The sequence below is a fragment of the Lissotriton helveticus genome, chromosome 9, assembly GCF_964261635.1.
Source record: "Lissotriton helveticus chromosome 9, aLisHel1.1, whole genome shotgun sequence".
In the NCBI taxonomy this organism is placed as follows: Eukaryota; Metazoa; Chordata; class Amphibia; order Caudata; family Salamandridae; genus Lissotriton; species Lissotriton helveticus.
In genome coordinates, this window is record NC_136070.1 from 957,377,610 (window position 1) to 957,400,136 (window position 22,527).

Here is a 22,527-nt window from a genome sequence, read left to right on the forward strand (position 1 = left end):
CGGCTGCGCACCCAGCCCTAAGCGCCCCCAGTGGCCACACCACGGGTCAACTCTAGGGGCAAAAGACCTCCAGGCATCCGGTGTCCGCTTCCGCTCTATTGGCAATGTGCCCAGATCTCAATGGATATCTCATGCTCCTCCCAGTCACCAATGGCCGCCTTCACCCTTCTTCAGCGCTATGCAGTCTCCCCCCACCAGCGTTCAAGTGAATGGGAGCTCTGCAGGCTCAGCGCGCCATCCGACCTACAGAACCAGGCTCCGTTATCATGTGTGTGTCTGAGATTACTTTTCACAGCTCCTGCGATCCAGTACGCACAGCCTGGGCCCTAGGAGGCAGCCCCCACTCTCCTCTCGCCTCCAATAAGTCCACCGCACCAGCCCTCAGGATGCGTGAGACATGTGAGGCCAGTGATTCAACAACCAGCGCAAAGCAGATTCCGCCCGCGCTTCCTGGCCACTTATTCCTCCGTTCATCCCCAGCGCTCCCTCAGTGATCTGGGCTCGGGGCAAAGCAGGGCGATCCGTGCTGTGGGGGCTCTGCTACCTCACTCAGCGTTCACCCCCGGAAGTCCGCCTTTGTTGCCGGTGCAATGTCGTAACCCCGCCCCGGTGGTCACTCTCGTAGGTCCGGGCGGAGGTCCGAAGCTCACCCCTCCCAGGGTCCCTTTGAGGACACAGTCGCCAGTTATGTGTCACCCGCAGCCCCACTCTGGCCGCAGATCGGGCAATCAGTTCCCCCGCAGGGTGTCCAGGTCCACCAGGCGTCGGTAGACAGCAATCAGCAGCCCATGTCCCGTACCTCGTATGCACTGACCAGCGGATCAGGACTCCACAGAGCAGCAGCCGGACAGGTCTCTCACTCTACGGATCCTCTGAACCCTCCGCCGTGTGCTAAGTTAATCGTCCCCTCGGCTGCACGCCCTGCACCGCAGCGGCTCTCAAGGGACTGCACCGGTGGCCGCCATCTTAGGATGCATCATGGGTCTCCTTCAGGGCTGCCGAGTCCAAGGTGTCCCGATCAGCAGTACCAGCTCTCCGGTCTCTGGTACGGAGTCACCAGTGATGCCATTTATCTCCGTGCAATAAACGCTCAGGCAAAGTCCGTGCTCCAGGCGCCCCGGCGATTTTCACGGAGAGCTGACGGTGGTCGCCACCATTTTACAAGCCTGCATCATAGACCGCTGCTCCGCCGTCCAGCCCAAACGTCTTCACGGAGCCCTCCGCTGCCGCAAAAACAGTTGCGGGATGTGCCCCCGGCATTCCTGTGACCAGATCAGCGCCGGTAGCCGCTCTCAGGATGCTTCGTCAGGATGAAATCCGGGGTCAGGCGCGGAGCTATCGGCTCACGCCACCGTCCCCATCGGCGCCTAAGTCACGCCCCCTCAATGTTCTCATTTGTTGATGCCATCTATAACATCATTCACTACCAAGGGTTATAGTGGTGTTGCTCACCATAACTACCAACTTTTTAGGTTTTGTATCTTGACCCTAACATTGCTTCAACTGATACATTTTATGGAATTTGTTTGATATTTTTAACATTGACTTTTTGTGAACTCATAGGATTTGGGTATTTTTGTATCTGTTGTAATGTTGGAAATCCAATATGCCTGGATGCAGATACTGGTTATGTTCATTAGGCCAAGTTTCTTTGTCTCAAATGTTGTTCATATTGGTCAAGATGGGGTGTGCAAAATAATTTTGGGGGATCCGAAGGTAGTATTTCCCATTTTAAGTCCAATGGTACATTTTGCTCTCTGTTACAGCAGATAAGGTACCATCCAGGTTTCACAGGGTTAATTTAATGTATTTGCATAATTTGTGTTTTAGGTCACATTTCCTGATTCGTTTAAAATCTGCATGACCGTTGACCAGCAATTTGCAGGTTCTACTAAGAATCTGTGTTTCAAATTTCCTGCACATTGGTCAAGAGGTGCAAAGTTGTTGAGGGTGATCCAGTTAGCATCTTCCATTACAAGTCTCATGGGATGTTTTTCCATTTGTTTCAACAAAAACTGTGGACCACACTTGCACTTAACTGGAAGGTAGAACCATACTTAGAAGAGGTTTTGTAGGAAGTGTTTTTTGCTGTGGCATGCAGGCCCAGAAGTGTTCATGAACACTTTCACTGCTGCCTTTGTAAGGTGGTCCACCTTCTCGAAGGCCACGTTCAACAGATTCTGGGACACAAAGACTGGAAGCAGGGCCTGGTTGAAGTCCACATCCTCAAGCGAGAGACTGCCTAGCCATGCACAGACGGATATAGGATTAGGGGGCTGAGTTCATGGCATGGCCGCGTCTTTTTGAAGGTAGTACTCAGGAGGTTCTGGGTGTACTTTGACTATGGATGGGAACCATGCCCTGTGTGAAGGGTCTGGTGTACTAGGCCAAATGCCCTGTGCAATGCTTTTGGGGCAAAAGGACAGGGTCCAGGCCATGACCAAATCCCCTTGTATGCACCAAGTGCCAGCTGTACAAAATCAGAGTGATGTTCACATCTTATTGGTCTGTTGGTGTGCTTAAATCTGTTTGTTTTTTTGCATTGTTGTGTAGTTCTACTTGACACAGAATGATATTGGGAAGAATCGAGCTGAGGCATCTGCGCTGTCTCTGGCAGAGCTCAACAGTTATGTTCCTGTCACAGCATACACTGGGGAGCTGTCGAACCAGTTCCTGTCTCATTTCCAGGTATGAAAAGCATGATACTTGTCTGGTATTGATTCCAAACTCAAATTGTGCAACCTCATGTTTATGTGATGAAAAATAAAAGGAGATATAGATGAGAGGGGCATAAATATGATTTTTGTGGATTGTGCAACAAAAGAGTGAGATGGAGAGTGACAAAGATGATGATGATGATGATTACGCTCTTGTATAGCGCACGACTACCCGTAGGCATCTCGGCGCTTGCTTAGGGAACCCGTCCTGGTATTCCCCTGTGAGATACCCCGGCAGGGTGTCCACAAGGTGAAAGCCAGGCATCCCGCAGCGAGGGGCCGTAGTGGAGATTAAGCAAGCTATTGCCCAGAGTCGCAGAGTGTGACCCCGTGAGTTGAGTAGGCACCGGAACGAGAATTATCGAGTCCGTGGAATTTTTGAGCCCGAGACCCGCCGAGGCGGGGAACCGAACCCTGGTCCACGGCTGATCTCAGCTTCCAGGTCTGCCGCCTCTAACCACTGAGCCACGCTTCTCCACAAAGAAGCAAAAAAAAGTAACATGTTACATCCCTATGTCCCTAAATGGAGAGGGGATGTGAAGCTTGAAGGAAAAGAAAGACCCTACAGTTAGTATAATGGTGCAAGTGGTAAAAAAATGTAAATTGATATGTAAATTGATATTTGTAAGGCACAGTACTCACCCGCAAGGGTCTCAAGGCACTTGTACGAATACCGCTGTGGAACCCATCCTGGCTTTCCCTGTGAGGTGTCCACTCCTGGGCACCCCCAAGGTGGAGGCCAGGCATCCTTTGCGTCATGGGGGCCGTTGTGGAGATTAAGCAAGCTATTGCCCAGAGTTGCAGAGTGGGACTCCATGATTGGAATAGGCACCGAGGCGAGAATTATCAGGTCTGTGGAATTTTGAGCCCAAGACCCGCCGAGGCGGGGAATTGAACCCTGGTCCCGGGCTAGACCTCTGCATCAGGGTCTGCCGCTCTAACCATTGAGCGACACTTCTCCACCAAGTGGTTGGGAAAATGGACAGGAAAACCTGATGGCTTTACAATGGAGAGACTAGTCTGGAGAACCCAGCCGAAGAAAGTTGTGATGTCTGTGTGACAAAGAGAGAGAGAGAGAGACAAATGGCTGCACTGAAAGATATTTTTCTGAAAGAAAAAAGAGAGAACGGTGTTATGAAAAGAAAATGTTGGTATCTGTGAAAAAGGTAAAGAGTAATCAAGACAGGTGATGGAGAGAGGCGGAGTCTGGCCGGCCAAAGGGATGGCCACCTCTGCGTACCTGTGGGGGTGATGGGCCGCTTTCCTCACACTTGTAGGTTCCTGCTGGGAATGATCTAGTGTTCCAGGAGTGTGCTGTACATACACTCCACACACCCCATCACATGTCATCGGTCAGGTGACCCTGCTAATAGAAGGGGACAGGCACATGTGCCCTGTGCCAGTTACATGTGCCTGTCCCAGTTACCAGTAATCGTACTACTGTGTCTGCGTCCATAATTTTCAAGTATGTGGGCCTAGAGCCCACTACTTTACAATATTGATGGTGCACCAGGTTACCCCCTTGTGAGGAGGAGAGAGTTTGAGGAATCGAGGGGGTGGTCTCACATTGCCGCCTCCTCCGGGCCCATGTTGCGGCCTATCGGGTAGCGTTGGTACTACTTCGTTGACCACAGCATAGGCCTTGGCAGAGGTCAAACCCATACCGCCAGGGGACGATGGACGAAACCCGCCTTGCTACCCCTCATAGTGAGGCCCTAGCTCTGGCTGTCCAGAGACGTCCATCAACAGCGGAACACCCAGCCACCCTGTTACCTGACGGCACTGCAGGAGCGTAAACTGGAAGTGGTTGCGCCTAACACCAACACATCCAGGCTGCCTCACTACAGGCCCGGAGCTGCCCTACACCATACATGACAACATTTTAGAAGAGGAAAGTGGGGGATTTAAATTTTTTTTTTATCGTAGAACGTATTTCTTCCTTCGACTTCTACTGAAGCAGAGGCAATTTCTGATAGGAGTAAGCCAAAATAAAGCCATTTTTGGCTTCAAAATCAGGAGTCTCCCACCTGCATTGGGTCTATTGGCATGTCTGCTACACTTCTGGTGACTGTGCTCTCACGCTGCCCCAATACTGGCGCGCCCACATGAGACCTTGCTCTCTCCACTTTCACACCTGTATCACTGGGCCTGGCTGCAGCCTGCTGGGAGGCGAAACCCGCCACCTAGTACTGGGGAAGGATGGCTTCCATGTTTTACGTTTGATCATGTGTGACATTTTCATGTTTTCAGTGTGCTTATGTGTGCCATTTTAGTTCCAAGTGTGTCACTTGGCGTGACACTTCTTTGCATGTAGAACAAGCAGTTATGCCCATGAAATTAGATCAACATTAGAAAGAACCACCATTTGGGCAACGTAATGGTCTGCAATTGGCCAAAGATATACAGAGTGAAGAGTGACCTTAGCTACAAATGTGGAAATGGCAAATGTGTTGCTCACCGCTGTGTAATGAGTGCATTGCTTTCTTTTCACACACTCCCCTTCCACAAACACTAATTTTATAGTTATCTTTTTTTTTATAAAAAGCAATTCTTTGCTTGATCTGGAATGGATGAAAAGCAGAGTATGCCCTGCCAGGATTGTAGCTTGAAATATTGTGCGTATGAACAACTCTTCCCAGCAAGGGCTCAAACAACTTTGCTACCTTTTAATAAATGAATATCATGTCAATCAATTTTTAAATAAAATATCTTCACAAATCGGCTCAAGTAGCCAGCCACAGAACAACTCTTGAAAAAGACACTAATAGATTGAGTAGCAGTGGCTAAAGAAGAAAAGTTATGTTACAATCCGGCAAATAGAACCAGCTTTGAAAGCTAACACAAGATCATTCTTGCTAGTTGATGTCAAGTAATTCAATGTTAGGTCGGTTGTAGAGACCCCACAGGTAATGCATAGCATTTTACAATACAAGAGGCTGCTCAGGGTGTACATTACTTGTGCAACAGCAGTGCTTCATTTGAGCCGGTGGTTTCTGGTGCTCAGCACCGGCATGTAATCATCAACACCGGCGCTTGAGCACCAGTTAAGGATATTCATTTTTGGTAGACTCAAACCAAGTTCCGCAGCTCTGAGGTCGGCGGCTCTGGCTATTACGCCCATACCTCTCCCTACTTGTAGGGTTTCATGGTTATTAGCTAGTTCTGTGTTAGGCAGCATGAACAGGAGAAATGGACTGGTCGAAGCTGCATGACACTTCTTTGAGGAACACATAGTTGGTCCTGCCTTCTGCAGCACCTTTTGTTTGCCTCGAGGGATACTCCTCTCAGGCTTACTTTAGTGAGACAGGCATTCACTGCGCTCACCACCTACCAGCAACATGAACCATTACAACATCCCCTCCTTCCCTTTTGGGTTTTGGAATAGGAACAAACTTACTGCAACATGTGATTTACCTTACTATTTATTATATTGCCGGTTTAGCAGAGGCCGCCCCGAATGGGGCCTCACGGGCTGGCGCCATAACGACTGCCCTGGCCCCAGAAATTCTAGTTTCAACCTTGGCTGCGCACAAAACAAGTGGGGAGTCACCCCGCTCTCCCCCTGAAGTCAAGGATGCCTGCAAAAGTTGGTGCGAAAATACCTGGCCAATAGGTGCCTAGGTGATGTTTTGAACCCTCCCATTGAGGAAACGCCACCACATGCTGGAAGGGGACAATGGGGAGTTATAAACACTACGCTGACCCTTTACAGGCTACTTTGAAAGTAGAGGCAGCGTGCAGATAAACATTTCCAGACCTATCCACCCTTGAACAGCCGCAGCATTGACGTAGTGCTGTGGTAGTGCTCCCATTCTTTGTACCGAGTCGTAGTGCTGGACAGCAGGCAAAGCAGATAAAAAGGGGGCACACCGGCAGGTTGGTGTGCAGAAGGAAGGCTGCTTACCTGGTGATGCCTTTTGACAGGGTGAGTAGGCCAAAAGGGACAGCAGGGCACAAAATTGACAGACAAGGTGGCGAGTTGGGGCCTAAATCAAGCAACTTAAGCAAGATATTACCCCTTCCCACGCAATCGGAGGAAAACCAACAAGGAACTTTATGACCCCATAAAACTGTATGTATGGTGCCTCAGCAATCTAAAAGGTGTCACAAATATGACAAGCAGTTAACAGAACTTGATTGGGATATGTTAGAGATGATTTATGACCGGTCATCCATTGTTAATGTGTGACCTGTCACACACATGATTTAGGGGCATGTCAGAATTTATTTATTACTTGTCGGTGGATTGATTTATGACCTGTCACGCTTATGATTTATGTCCTTGTCAAGTGTGATGTATGCCTCTGTGACATTGATTGGTGACCCTGTCGTATTGCTTTATGACTGGAGTACTGTGATGCATATAAAAAGCAAGATGCAAGTATATCATTTATGTGAAAAGCATAACACTGTGGCTAAGATTTACCACAATAAGCAAGACAAGTGGGTGAACCTCCAGTCCCCAAGACCGAGATCAAGAGCCTGGGAATCTGGCTAGAAAAAGACCTGTCCTTCAAGACTCAAGCCAAAAAAATCGCTGTGACTTGCTTCGGGCTCCTTAAATCCATCAGGAAAATTCTGCCCCTGCTCCCTCCTGTCTCCCAGAAATTGCTCATCCAAGGCCTCATCCTTTCAAGGCTGGACTATAGCAATGCCATCTATCTGGGTGCCAACCCTCAACAAACTGCAAAGGATCCAGAACGCCGCGGCCCGGATTCTTACCAACACTCCGGCCAGATCCTCGGCCAAACCAGCTCTGAAGTATCTTCACTGGCTCCCAGTGAGAGAGCGAGTCAAATTTAAGGCCCTCTGCCTGTCCCATAAACTCCTGCAGGATAAAGGCCCCCCCATCCTCAAAAAATTCATCAGGCCCTACAAAGCCACTAGATCCCTTCGCTCTGACCACGAACACCTTATCACTACTTTCAGAGTGAAGAGGGCACGCACTGGAGGACGGCGTTTTTCTGTGAACGCAGCCGGCATGTGGAATGCCCTCCCCCGTACTCTAAGGATGGAACCAGATTACCTCCGGTTCAGAAAACGTCTGAAAACTCATCTGTTCCCCTGATCTCCTCCCTTACGTCACCCTCTGACTGTCCTGATCTTAGCGCTGGGATGCTTACGGGTTACTACGCGCTTTACAAAACCCTAATAATAATAATAATAATAAGTGTCTGGCAAACTTTATTGAAAATGTATGCGAGTAATGATATCAGTGGTGGCTCCTCTGCTAAGCTGGAGGAGCGCCACCCCAATGCTTTGCAGAAGTGTAAATAAAGGAAAAAATATATAATAACTCAATGTTAGTAACATTCCTGCCGCAGCAGCTTTGCGGAGTGGGCTGATCTGCTCAAAAAGCAGGAAAGGAGTGGTGGGCACTCTGTAAGGGTGCATAAATGTTTGGCCGGCCGTCCTGGGCTGACCAAACAGTCATGCGCACTTTGCTTCTTTTCTACCCAGACTGTACTACAGCCTCGGTGGAGAACATGCGCAAGGTTCCAGTCCCTTTCTAAGTGCTGAATCACGGCGCTCAGACCAATCACAACGCTGCATTGCAGTGTGGTGATTAGCTTAGGGGAGCCCTGATGCTTCCTGTTCCAGCCTGACGCGGAGGAGAGCCGGAGGGGAAACGCAGTGATAAGATACTTTTTTTTTTTTTTACCCCCTCTTACCCTCGATCCGTGCCATCCGCCTCTGAAAAATAATCATGCACAGGTTGGAGTTGGCCTAGTGCGGAGGTTAGTACAACAGTCAGACTCCTCGTGCCACACACAGCCTTGAGTGCAATAGGACACTTGATCTCCGACAATGTCAGATGACACATGACTGCCGGCCAGGGCTGGGACCACTCTGGCATGTTGCAAGGAAAAACAACGCTGCCCCTGCCAGCCCACTACCTGTCTCCATACCTCTCTTGCTAGTCAGACCCTGCGTGGTGAGAGAGGGGCAGGCACCTTGCCAGAAAACAACCGTAAAGGTGTCGCCACCCAGATGCATGCGGACTGCTGGCATGCACTGTCAAGTGGTATGCTGGCACTCCTGCTTGGCTTCCATTTGAATGGTCATGAGATTCACCTGTGGGGCGCGCCAGAACAGAGTTCCATCAGTCAGTCAATGTAAACATTATCAAACAAGTGATACAGTATTGCTCTCCAAGCACAGCGGCGCAGGTCACTGTGATTGCTAATGCTGTGCAGCTGAGCTCTTGGAGCGCTTCTCAGGTGGTTGAGAACGCTTTACTTTGCGTAACTAATTCATTTTAGTGCAGTGATGCGGACATCAGCACTAAAATGAGTTAGTCTAACCTCTAACCACTGATACGTGGTACATGGCTGGGCAAAGGCAGTGCCTGCCTGCTCAACTGTTGAGACTTATACCCACGTATTTTGCTGCTAATAGCTCCTTGCTCTGCCATCCATTGCACTATCCCTCCACCAGACAGAACGGCAGACAAGAGAACCTACCCGTGCCATGTAAAGCTGCATATACCCTGCCATGACTCTAATTCCACTGCAACATTGCTCCACTGGGGCCGACCCCCTGCGGCACTGGCCTGTGAGTGCCCTGCAGGGATACTATTTTTGATAGGAGACTGAATGGAAAGGAACGGGAGTTGACGCTCTGCCACCTTCATTGGCACTGTCTCGCTCAGGGCACGTTCCTCCCCCCACCCATCTGCTTCCATGCACCGACCTTTCCTGATGTCCCTTACCTGACCTAACATCGGCCCCTTCTTGCACCTCACCCCCAACACCCAGGTAGAACGTCGCTTCTGCGAAGCCCTAGGACAGTGTCCCTCCATCCCTGACTGTGACATGAGATAGTCACTGCGACCCCAAACTCCCCTTGCCACACCAAGGCTGGCCTTCTGAATCCCCCTCTTTTGATATACGGATAAAGCATGCCCTTCCCAGGTGACTATGACTCCAGCGGCAAAGCCACCTGTGAATTACTCTTCTCAGAGGTCATGGGGGGAGGGTTGAATACAACCAAACCCCACATCCCCGCCATCACAAGAAGCTACCATGGACCTAATTCAGAAAGAGATCTGTGCTGTGGGGGAACGGCTGGGATCCATGGATGGCAGGATCCCAGGCCGTAAGGGATCCATGGACTGCTGGATCCCAGGCCGTAATGAAAACACGTTGTGCAGTCCTGGGATCTTCAACAGCAAGCTGGAGGGTCTGGAGCAGCGCACCTCTCTACCAGAGGAGAGGCTGGACTCTGTGGAGTCTTGGGACCCGGACAAATGGTATCTCAAACAGAAGGTGATGACCTGGAGGACAGGGCCTGCCAGAACAATGTCAGGTTTTATGGGGTGCTAGAGAAAATGGAACAAAATAATGATGTCCGTGGCCTTCTTGGGTGCCTGCTTTCTCAACTGCTTGACATGACCTTTACCCCACCACCTGAATTCAAGACAGACCCACCGGATTCGATCCAGGACGATGGCACGAGATTCTAACTTCCGACCCTGGCCAATCTTCGCCTGATTCCTCTGACATGATCACGCCCTCTGGGTGGCACTGCTCCTGTGACCAGGAGGGCCACAAGAAGCAGATCAATGCTCATTTTGTGGTGGAGACCAACATCAAACGCAAGGCTTTCCTGGCATTGCAACCTCAGTTACATAAATCGGACATTACATATGGTCTCTTCAAACCAGCGACCATTTTGATTATGATAGATGGCACGTCGAAGGACTTCACTGACCCCAATGACCTGGCCCACTTTCTTGACAGCCTGGAAGACTGCAGGATGGACTTAACCCTACTCCGACGGACCCTAGCCATGCTTCCCTACAATCGGACAGGGCGTCTTGCCGATCCCCTTTTCCTGGGTCTTTCACAAGTAGACTGAAAGAGACAGAGCCATCAAAAGTGTGGCTGATTTTACACAGGACATTCTTGGGAACAAATCCAGATCACCTCTGAAGCCGACTGGGGGGGAGGGGTGAGAGCAGAGTCCCCGGTGCAGCCATCTGTGGGTGAAGCTAGATGATCATCACCAAGTTTTGCTGTGTGCCTTATTGTTGTAATGTCTTGGACATTATGGCTCCTTTGCATTTCTGTCCTTTTCATTCCTGATGAGTTCTCTTTCCAATCCCTGGCCGGTCCCTTGCATTCCCGTGATGTAGGTGGCCCACTCTGCTTTCCTCCTCTTCCCTCCCTCGCCCCACCCCCTTTTCAGAGACAGAAGCTTCAAAAAGCTGGACTTCATGTGGTGGGAAAAAGAGAAAGCCTGTGACATGCATCACAGAGGGAATGCTATACAGTGTGTGTGGGCAAGAGGGAAACCAGAAAGACCAAGGAAACAAGACCAGAGGTCTATGTGATGGAAGACCCTGGGATCAGAGACAAAGACCTGATGTGAGTGATATTGAAATGAAATGGGGAGAGAAGGAGACACAGAAGGATAATAGAATGGCCTGATGTCTGTTTTGGGAAAGCAGAGAGGAAGAGACCTAACAAGAATGAGTGAAAGACATGGTGTGTGTGTGTTTTGGAGAAAATGTGTTAGACACAGCAGAGAAAAAGTGAAGAGATGAACATTGTTATAAAACATGAGGTGGGGGCAGAGACATATGCTGGCTGTGGATATCCATGTCCCATTTATGTAGCTTATGTCCAATTTGAACTTGTTCACTGTTATTTTCGAACCAAGGCCACTCATACCAGTAAAGTCTTACAATATGTGCGCTTTAAAACCAAAGAAGAATGAGTTATGCCATCACTGGGGATTCCAAGTCCAAATGTACACTGAACGACTTAGATGATGAATTATCCCTAGTTTCAAATGCTGCATTGCGGATCCCATGAATCTGGATGAGCGGGCTTGAGGGGAAGTGGCTTCTAGGGTTTATTGGGATAGGGCCTGTCAGATCTCAGAATGGAAGAATAATCTCACCACTTTTATGTTTTTTAGGGCAGTGTGATTGGTGCGGCCACACTGGGCGCTCATAGGGGGGGGCGCTGTGTTTATCGATTACTTACGATTTAAAAGCACATGCTGTAGAATTCTTTGTGCGTCAGTTTTCAGGCAGCAATAACAATGTCAAGATCACTGTTGTGAATAATGTTCCTGCAACAGAGAGATCGTAGATTTCTCTAGTGGCAGTATTGATTCGCCATAAAGTAGCACAGAGGGGTAATATGCCTGTTGCTAAGAACAGATATGAATTTTATGTGGATAGCTGAGTCGATTAGTAAAGCCAGCCTTTACCAGCGCTTTAAAACAAATGAAATGGATGTGAGAGAGGGGCTATGGAGAGATGAGGAGCACTTTTGCCGGATGATAGTGAGGGAATCTGCAGAGGCGATCATGGAGGGAGGAAGCCCTAAAAAAGACTGTCACACCAGCACTAAAGCAAGCCCTGTGTTCTGGTAGAGCAGTTCATACGGAGAGAAGAGTTTGAAAAGGACAATGAAAAATACACCCATGCAGCTCCCCTTGCAAGGTATTTGCTGCGGGGAGAATGGTGCAACATCACCTGAAGCTATCAATAATAAGACTGCGCAAAGCGTGTTCTGCAATAGAAAATCACATAGTTGGAAAGACCCAATTACTGTTGCTCATCTTTATGAGTGTTCTGCATTTCACATAGGAGGAAATCATAGCTCCTCCTCCTTTAAAAGGATATCACCTTGATCACAAAGGATTTGAGACAGTCGGTCCAGCTTGTACTCATTGTCCTCGAATACTCTTTCTGACCAATACTTATTGCGGTGGAATGATCTCCTTCTTGTGGTTTCTGTAAAATTAAATCTTGCCTTTCCTGCTGGCTGAAAATCTCTTGTTATGATTCTAGTGTTTGTGCCAGGCCTTATTTCTTTTAGTGTTCCTGTCTAAGACCCTAAATGATTCCTTTTTGGTTTTTAGGTTGTAGTTCTGACAAACTCCTCCCTAAAGGAACAGCTTCGTATTGGTGACTTTTGCCATGCACACAACATCAAGCTTATCGTTGCGGACACAAAAGGGCTCTTTGGGTAGGTAGTACGTATGTTATCTTTCAAGTCCATTTACAATGTCTTGTATGACTTGGTACAAAATACTGATGCGTTGATATATAATACGAACACCCAAACCAATTTCATGAAGAACTCAGTGGGTAGATATTTAGGTGGAGAGGATCCCTGCCCTGCAGGACTTCTAGGATGAGTGGATTACGACACCGATGGACAGAGATTTCCCTAAGAGAACACAGTGCCTGAAGGGCGAGGTCCATAGCAGTAAAGCGGTTCTCCATTTACTTGCCTAAAAAGTCAAGGCCTGAAGAAATGTCCTAACATTGAAACAAGACATACAGATGCATATGAACCACATTGTAACTTGATAAACTGCACCATCGTAACTCTCATACAGATCCACAAGCATAGTGGATATCTGATAATGGCAAATGGGCACTGGTCGAAATGAGAGAGAGGCTTGAAAACCACTTAAGAGCTTCCACTCGTCAGATAGTGGTGCTGCTGGTAAGAGCTTAAGAGGCAGGTCAGGCTAATAGGTATTATTTCGAAGCTTAAATATGATAACCCTTCTGCGAGGGTCACTTAATGCTTCCAAATTGAATATGAAGTTAACAAAAAAGTGATGCGTGAAATGCTGGAGATAGTCTCAGCCTATGGTAATTAGAAGGACCTCATCCCAGTCTTTAGTTTTTTTTTTTGCCTACCATGCTACCTCAAATAGACCCAGTCATGTGCAAATCCCAGCCTTGGTCCTGCTCCAATAGGAACAGTCGAACCCAAACTTCCAAGCCAGATTATCTCTGAACTGGAGCACAAGAAAATCAAGATCGGTTTTGCCCTTGTTGAGGCTCTTCAGTCTGGACTGTTCCTATTGGAGCTGATTTGCCTATGGCTGGGCCTAATCCGAGGTGGCATGGTGGACTAAAAACAATGGACGGGATGTAGCCCAAGTTATTACCAGTGGCTAAGATTAATTCAAGCGTTCCATGCAACACTTTTTTGTATTTTCCATATTAAATATAACAAATTCAGGGATATGGAATCAAAAGGCAATCTCTTGTGTTTTAAATGAGAGTGGATAAAGCTAGAGAGTGGCTCCTTATGGCCAACAGAAAGACAGATATTGGTCTTGTCTGAAGTTAGACAATCATAAAGCATAAGTGTAGAAACATCGGGCAAATGAAAGCAATTCCAAAGACAGGTAACAAAGCAGAACTATTTTGTTCATAGAAGCAGAAATTCCTGTACAACAGCAAACAATACATATGAGTAGAGTCTTCAATGTTCCAGTTGACCTCTAGGCTGGTAGGAAGTTAGTGATATGCTAAGTCTAATCCCCTACAGGAAAATTACATTGAATCTATTGGCTTAAAGTTAGTGATATGGGGGCTGCAAGAGTGTTTTTCCTTCAGTCTATTCTTGGTTGTTTTCTGGGGAAGGAAGTCTGATGTGTTTGATCTCCTTACTACCTGATCAACTTCATACAGAGCTGGGACTAACCACACAATTAAGGGCAGTTTCACAGATTTGGTTGCATTTATTTCCAGCTGCCCTCCTGAGGGCAGACACTACCGTTGAAGCCACATGGTGCTGGAGATGCAATTGCAAGTAATTGTTCAATGTCACCTGATGGGCTAGGCACAAGATGGAGCATATGGTAGTCCTGAACTTTGTTGAATCATGGCTAAGAACAGGCTGGTTTTGTTGCACAAAGGGCTTAATGTCTAACTACACCCATTTTCTGGTCTTGACTTTATTTCACTGCTCTGTATTTCTGAAAGGAAGTTAATTCAAAGTATGACTTTTTATGTATTTGTTACCCTATATAACTGGCATATTCTCTATTGTGTGGTGCCTTCATAGTGTCTTGTAGTGTCGAGTATATAAATAGTTTCTCCAGGAGAGGTCTGGGAAAGTATTTGACTGTGGTTTGAATAGGTGACACTTGTTCAAGGAATTGAAATATGACAAGCAAGCAGGGTGTGAGAAAAACAACAGGAAAAAGACACAGCTGCTTGTTGCCATCGATATACCTTAAACCTATAAATATATATAATATAATAAAATAAAATATTTACTATAAACCAGAAAGGGTAAGGCAGAAAATAGCTTACAGATGGCCGTGATGAGTACGGGAGATGTTTGCCAGACCTTCAAGTGAGTGCACTTTCCCTTCCTGAGTCTTTTGGATGATGCTGATGTCACCAAGAGATGAGAGTAAAGGTTATCTACAGTCAGCTGGATCAAAGACATCAAATATCTGGCTCTCAAGAAGATCCCTAATTGTCAACCGTTTGGAAGTTGCTAGCTCCAGCGAATATTCAATGTTACTACCTTGATGAACACTTCGTAGGCGAAGGTAGGAGGTGTAATGCAGGTAGAAGGGTTTTTTTGCTGCCTCCACTTGTGAAAAAAAAATCCTTTATTGGACACAGGTGAGGGAGCCCCTCATCATTGCCACACACCACTCTGCTCCAGATGAAACCTCTAAAAAACTATAGTGAAACAACAATCTGCTTTTCCTGAGGAGTCGGCAGTGCTTGACCTGTGGCAATTGGGTTTCCCACCAAGGGAAAATTGTAACGGCTAAGGGTGTGAGAACCAGAATCATTGTGGACAAGGGTGATCCAGGGGGATTGATGATCTTGAACTGTTTGCTGTCGTTGACAGTCCATATTACTCTGTCCTAACAACGAATAAGAGATTTGGGCATTGAGTATGTCATCCTTCAATGGGTTCTATCTATTTTGTAGACTGTGCATAATCTTTAAAGCTATCCCATCAGAAGTCTGAAAGCACTTTGGTCCCTCTTGGAGGGCCCACATGGGCCATCGCTGTTGATGATGCTCTTCAATGTTTGTTCATGCTCTGTCCAATATAAGGATAACGTTTGGTGTTAAGAACTGTCCTAGGCGAATGACACACAGCTTATTAACCATTTAGATAACCAGCTGCCAGGCTCCCTTTTCAATCTTCATGCCTACTTGCACAACGATCTATAGTTAAACATCAATAAAGCAAAAATTCTACTGATTGGAAAAACATAAGAATGTCAATATGTTCCCTTTAACCTGTTTGATTGGGAGTAGAACTACCACCTCTACCCAAGGTTTAATCATCGGGTGACATCTTAAATCAAGATAGATCAATGAAAACCTGTATAATGCTTCAGTCTATGTCTTGTGCCTATTCTGGACACTACTGTGTCTCTCAAAAAGTCCCATGCAATAGATGTAGCATCCTGTATTTTGTCTAGGCTCAATTATTGGAACAGCCTCTACTTGGGGCTACCAGCATAGGCCCTTGAAGAACAGCTGTGTTTAAAAAGCTTGGTTGATTTTTCACCTTAAGATACAATTATGATTCCAAATGTTGCATACACCTGCACTGCATAGCCATGGAGCAGAAGATTCGCCACAAACATTTATGCATGGCGCATAAACCCTCGGAAATTCGTGGCCACTCCTGACCTGGCCTCCTACCTTTTTCATTATATACATGCTTACTTGCTCAGTTTGGAAAATTTGCTGCTCTAAAAAGTACATAGGATAAAAATTGAAGCAAGCTGGAAAGAGATCTTTTAGACGTTTTACACCCTGTATCTGGAACACGTTGTCTTTGGAAAGTAGAACGCTTGATTCTTTTGTTGCATTTGGGAAAAAGCCTCAAAAAGTTCTAGTTTTGTTAGGATCTATTGTGCGTTGCTACTTCGCTAACTATGGTTATGGTTTAGTGCCAAGAAGTAATTTCTGGTAATCTTTTGTGCCTTATAAGAAATAAACCATTCAAATTTGTCACTCAGCCCAAGACCAGCAAAAGCAGTTGTATAGATTGTCTTCAGTTGCACACAACAAGGTGAAGCAAATGTTTATGCCAGCCAATGCAAGCAGCAATGTCTGTGCTGTTAAAGTTTTTGGCTGACGTGATAAAAGGTTGGACAGGAAGCATAGCACTTCTTCTCCATTTGTGTCCTCTCCCTTCAGACTGACCCAGAGACTTGCCACTGATCTCCCTATATTCCCTCCACTTCTAAGGATTGTGCCAATACATGGTGTGGCAGTCAATGAAGAGGGTTAAGGCTACATCCAATAGACTGAGCTCTCTTCAGAGGCCTTCCTACTGTGCCATACGACATCCCGTGATCACATGGGGCAGCAAGATTAACCTGGGGAACTGCTGGTCCATGCTCCCCAGCCTTCTCTATTTTTCACTTAAGTAATTGTAGCGTACCTCAGCTTAGGGTAGCCCTGATTTCTAATAAGCATCCCTGCCAGGAGCATTATCCGCGGTCCATGCAGTTCCCCAATCTTCAGAGGTGAAGCATTTCCCATCAATTCTTCAGAGAATGTTGAATTTTTTTAGAACATTTTCCCCAGCTGGCCCTTTTACTTTGGTTGTTACACAGTATGTCTTTTTTAGTCTGTAAGCACTATTTTCTTTAATTACTTTATCTTACTGAAGGCACCACATGCTTTCATGCAACATTCAGTGCAATGCTTGCTTTCACTTTCCGAGCAGCCCGGGACAATGACGGCCGGTACTTTTAATAGGTCTCGCATTTACATGAGTTTGAGTTATTAGCATTGTAAATGACAATGCCTTTTTATTTGTGTTAATTAGCAAACCAGATAAATAAAAGGCATTGTCATTACAATGGCAATAGCTTAAACTCTCGCAAATGTGAGACCTATTGCATTGCAAATGCTTGTTCCTTTTTGAATTTGCTATTCACTAAGGCTGGGATTCCTTTGGCAGATCGTACAAAGAACAAGAGGGAGTAAGAGGAAGTGTCTTTCTTTCATAAGGAGAACTAAAACCACAGGTGTGTTGTCCAAATTATAAAGACCTATTGTGATCAAGTTCTATTCAGATAATCAATTTCCTTTAAAAACTTTAAAAACACCAGGCTTGCACCCACATTGTGTGAACATGGTTCATCATTGAGTCTGCACATAACTGTTGGTGGTGGTCCACAGTGAACCTTTACCCGTTGAGAAGCTACTGTTTGAGGTCAAGACCACGCATCTCCCTAAATTCTAAATTTGCGCAGTCGAAGATTATTAAATTAATCTTACATTATATTTTATTCGGATCTCGCTATGCCATGCTTTAAAACACCAACATGCAATTGATGGGTTATTTGGACCATCTGTCATCTTTCAAGCTGTTGACATGTTTCTGCCCAGAAATAATAGCCACTCGGTCTGGGGCATTTGTCAGGACAGTAAGGACCCCTCTGTCATCTTAGCGAACAAAGGTAATCATACAAAACAGGAACATAAAACCTGAGTAATTATCATTGGCCTGATTCTTGGGTTGATAGCCAAGTCCAACCAATGTATGTGCTGATTATATATGGAGGGGGAAGCATACTCTGATATAACTTGTTGCTGTAGGTGCAAATCTTTTGCTACTAAGATATGGGGTGTTTTAAAAGAAAGAGGATTTGTATCCCAGTGAGGCATACAATAAGTACATCTAAAAACTATCCAAATGGTATCTGAGCAATATTTGTTTTGTTACAAGGATTCTTGAGCTTTGATGTATATGCGTTCAGGGAGAGGAGCCTGTTTTTTATCAGGTAAATTATACCAATTTCAAATTATTGTTGACAACTATTTCTATAAACTTACCAGACTATATTTCCGTTACTATGGAGCTAGACGTTGGGGTCTGCCGTTCATGTTTTTCTTGTTGTAGTATATTTGTGAAGCTCAGTACTTTTATCTTACTCGTATTTATGCCACACCGCTACCTCGATGACTGTTGTGTGTTGTACTCCTAGCAACTGGAATAGTATTGGTTCATGGGATTACCAACCTCAGTTGTGAGTGCACATCTCTCATTTCTATATGTAATTTACAATTACTGGTGTGCTTTCCTTTTCACAGGCAGCTGTTTTGTGACTTTGGGAATGATTTTGTGGTGTATGATCCTAATGGAGCTGCTCCACTGACATCGTTGATTGAGAACATTACAAAGGTAAGATCTTTGCCACGTCTTATAACGTAGATTATACTTTCACATGCAGACCCCTCCCCCCCTTGTCTTCCCATGGGCCTGTGTTTTTGCTCCCCCAAAAAAATTTTCATCCCCTCTCTTTGTTGGCGGATCACAAATCATACCCATACTTAAAGGGCTGCTAGTTTTACCTATTGACTTATTATGGACAAAAAGTCTTAATTGATATTGTTACCACTGAATAGTTACAAAACCTTTTGCAAGAAGATCCGTTCCAATTCATTGTTGGTTTTTCCGCTATGTATGGATCGCTGCAGTTCTGCTCCCGCTCATCGTATATTCTGGCATCGGGATGTGCACCAGGACATCTCTTGCACAGCAGGAAAGACTTAAACAAATAAATGAGATACATCTGTTGTTTTCCAGTGCCATACTTCATTGGAGATTACGTTCATGGCAGCCTCATGATATACTCCAAATGCATTCTGCAATCACAGCACGAGGGGTGCCCGCTCCTGAGGCAATGCCAATTTGCGGCACGCTCTTCTAAGAATTTTTAGGGCTAAGTTAACGTCTCTGATGTTTCTGTAGGAAGAGAGACAATATGTGCTAGGAAGTTGAGGTTCCTTATCATTCTTGGTCCTATCATGGTGATTCTTGACACCCCTTCCTTCCAACAAAGCACATCCCTTTACTTTTATGTCTGGATCCAGTATGTGAAAGAGAGCGAGAAAATAACTAGCTATGGCAGCCTGTAGACATCTAAAGAGAACATAATCTGCTTGTTTTCATGCTCCCTTCTTCCCTTTCAGAAATTTGACTCTTTGTTTTGCAAAAGACGTTCTACTACCTGGCCTTAGGTCGGACGTCTTATTAGTCAAAAGCCTACAGAGATAAAGTCCAGCAGTGGAAAATGTTTAACTATAATTACACAAACACACAGGCGATTTATGTCTAATCACTAAATGTTGTGGTGTTTAATTCTTATTAGATGTATGTTTTACTTTGTATCCTAGTGCCATGCACATGCATTCCCTTAGTTAAATATCTTTCAGGTAATCAGTTTCATGTAATAGTATTGGCATAACCTTCTGGTCACAATATAGGACAGACAGTTCATTTGGGGGTTCTATACTTAGCAGCAGAAACTAGCATTAAAAATGCTGTAGGTAAAACCTATAGTAATATTAAAACCAATTTTCTCTGTTAGGACAATCCTGGTTTGGTTACTTGTGTGGAGCGACACATGTTCCAAGATGGTGATTTTGTGACATTTTCTGAAATCCAAGGGATGACTGAACTTAATGGCAGCAAACCCATTAAGATCCGTGTCGTAGGTATGTACTTTTATTCATTATTGTGCCCTTCATCGATCCATGCCAGCCAGAGAATACTGACCTATTCTCCGTTTTCGATGTTTAGTTTTTTATGATTGTTGGAGATGGTATTTTCATGTTTACCTGACTTTATTATATATTTTATCTTATCTTTACCAAAGTGTTTCAGCTGCCCTACCCAAAGAACACTTAAAAGCTATCCTCCATCATTTCATTACCCTTTGATGCATTTTAACTTGTGGTGGGAACAGTGAATTCTGTATTTGTCTACATTGCAATGCTTGTTTCCCTTTCAGTGGAGTTTCACCAGTGTTTATAGGTATACACCAAACACAGTAAAGCCGATACATAATGTACTGTTTGTACAACTAACTAGGATATCTAAAGTGTCCATTGTATGCAACGGAGCGATGTGTATGTTGGCTAGTGGCCTGGGCACTCTGAATCATTTTTCATGGTACTAGTTGACCCATGCATGTCTTAATAAACTGTAGCATAAATGCCAATTCATAAAGATGCCAGTGCTGATGGCAGTGACGTAAGGACATCACATGCAGTGAAATCAGGTAACCTTTATGAATGAAAGGAACTGAAATCAAGTGAATTTGATCCTTACAACATCACATGGCCTATGAAAAAGTACTTACAAGGGGGTTCCTGCCATACAGGCACATTTCCTGCACAGGATTAATGATTTATATTTACGATTTGAAATGGATTTTAAGAGGCAGATTCATGGTAGGATCTCTCATTCCCTTTGCATGTAACACATTGCTGTCTCTTTGGTTAAATAATATATAAGAAATGCCAATAAAATACGGGCTAAAAGGATACCTTCTTTGAGGAATGTAAGTTAAACTGGCCCATCCATAATTGTAACAGAATTTGATTCCCACGTGTAGTAGAAAAGCGAATTTAGTTTTAGAGAAACGACAGGGATTTGCTAATCAGTTAATAAAAAGCTAAAAACAGATATTAGCCCTAAGTAGCGTACAGCAGAATTGTCATTATGCATGATAAAACTGTGTTTCATTATGTCCACATTAGAAACATTTGCTTATCTGAAAATTATATGTAACTTTCTAGTCAAAAATGTAATCACAGATTAAACATATATTTGTAGATTATCAAAATGCCTGATGTGCCCGTCTTGAATGCAAGCTCGGCAATTTGAAACATCTCTGTACCCAAGATCTTCAAGATCGACTATGTTTACACAAAATAACGTGTTTACTCTAGAAATCTATACTAATATAATAAAGAGAGAGCCCAAACCTTTGAGGTGGGTAATCTCAGGAACCACAGCACCAATCACAATACCCAATACAGCATTGGAAAGGACAGTTGCAGCAGATGGACATAGGCTATACAGCTGGCCACCATATACATTCGAAGGGTAAAAGAACCTTAGGGGCAAAGTGGTCCCTTGTGGGCGTGGGCGTTCTGCTCGGGGGCGCTCTGCTCGGGGGCGCTCTGCTGGGGGCGTGTGCGTTGTGCTGGGGGCGTGGCCATACAGCGATGGGCGCGGCATTCGCTACGTGTTAGTACTTCCTTGTGGCCGTGTGCGTTGTGCTGGGGGCGGAAATCTGGGGGCAGAAATCAGGTAAAACAAGCGTGTGCGTTGTGCTGGGGCGGAAATCTGGGGGTGGAAATCAGGTAAAACAAGCATTTACAGGGCTCCGTTGTGGGCATGTGGGGGCGTGGCCATACAGCAATCGGCGCGGCATTCAACGGGGCTCCATTGTGGGCATGTGGGGGCGTGGCCATACAGCAATTGGCGCGGCATTCAACGGGCATTCGGCAAAAAGGGGGCGCGGAAATGCTGCAAAACAAGCGTTCACAGGACTCCGTTGTGGGCGTGTGTATACCCGGACAACGTCGGGACGGGCTGCTAGTCCAAAATAAAACATTTCCATTGATCACCTGCATAACTTTTGTATGGTGTCTTTTTACAACGTGTGAAAGAAAAATGACGTCTTTTTAGTGTTCTGTTTTACTATATAATTTGCATTACTCACATCATAAAGTCTTGTTTGAACCACACTTTGAACTGCATAAAGACATGCACATTTCAAGGATTGTAAGATCAGCAGTACACAAGGTACTGAAGAGAATGTCATAGGCGACACCTGATGAACACCCATACTCTAGAACAGTCAGAGCCTGTTGGCACTTGTACCCTCTCACCTTCTTGTGAAAAAGTGGAGCCTGCCTTAGTTTTAATCATGAAAATAGTTCATGCTGGTAGGAAATAACATTTGCACAAATAACAGGTGCATACACATGTCTCGCTTCCCCCATCACCTCTTTCTTTCTGTCATCTTGCATTATCGTCGTTTGGCTACATTGTGAACCTCCCACCCATACCCCTACCCCTCCCGCCCCAGCCACTCCAATGTGATCTTCTTCACTCTTGTTTGTCTTCTCCTTTGTGTCCTGCCTGATGTCCTCTCACCTTATGCTGCTCTTTCTTTTATTTATCTCTAGTCCTACAATCCTCATCTTCTTTCATTTCCCCTCTCTTCTGTGATGTATCTCCTTTCC

At 45.6% G+C, this 22,527-nt stretch overlaps 1 protein-coding gene across 1 annotated transcript in view; it reads left to right on the plus strand.

Moving 5' to 3' along the window:
* The window catches only part of UBA7 (ubiquitin like modifier activating enzyme 7), a 1,199,654-nt gene that overhangs the window by 82,100 nt on the left and 1,095,027 nt on the right, over positions 1 to 22,527 (plus strand). Inside the window, exons 4-7 of the mRNA XM_078661236.1 lie at positions 2,554 to 2,688; positions 12,597 to 12,703; positions 18,577 to 18,667; positions 19,857 to 19,983. Of these exons, the coding sequence (XP_078517362.1) occupies positions 2,554 to 2,688; positions 12,597 to 12,703; positions 18,577 to 18,667; positions 19,857 to 19,983 (460 nt within the window). The remainder of the gene's footprint in view (positions 1 to 2,553; positions 2,689 to 12,596; positions 12,704 to 18,576; positions 18,668 to 19,856; positions 19,984 to 22,527) is intronic.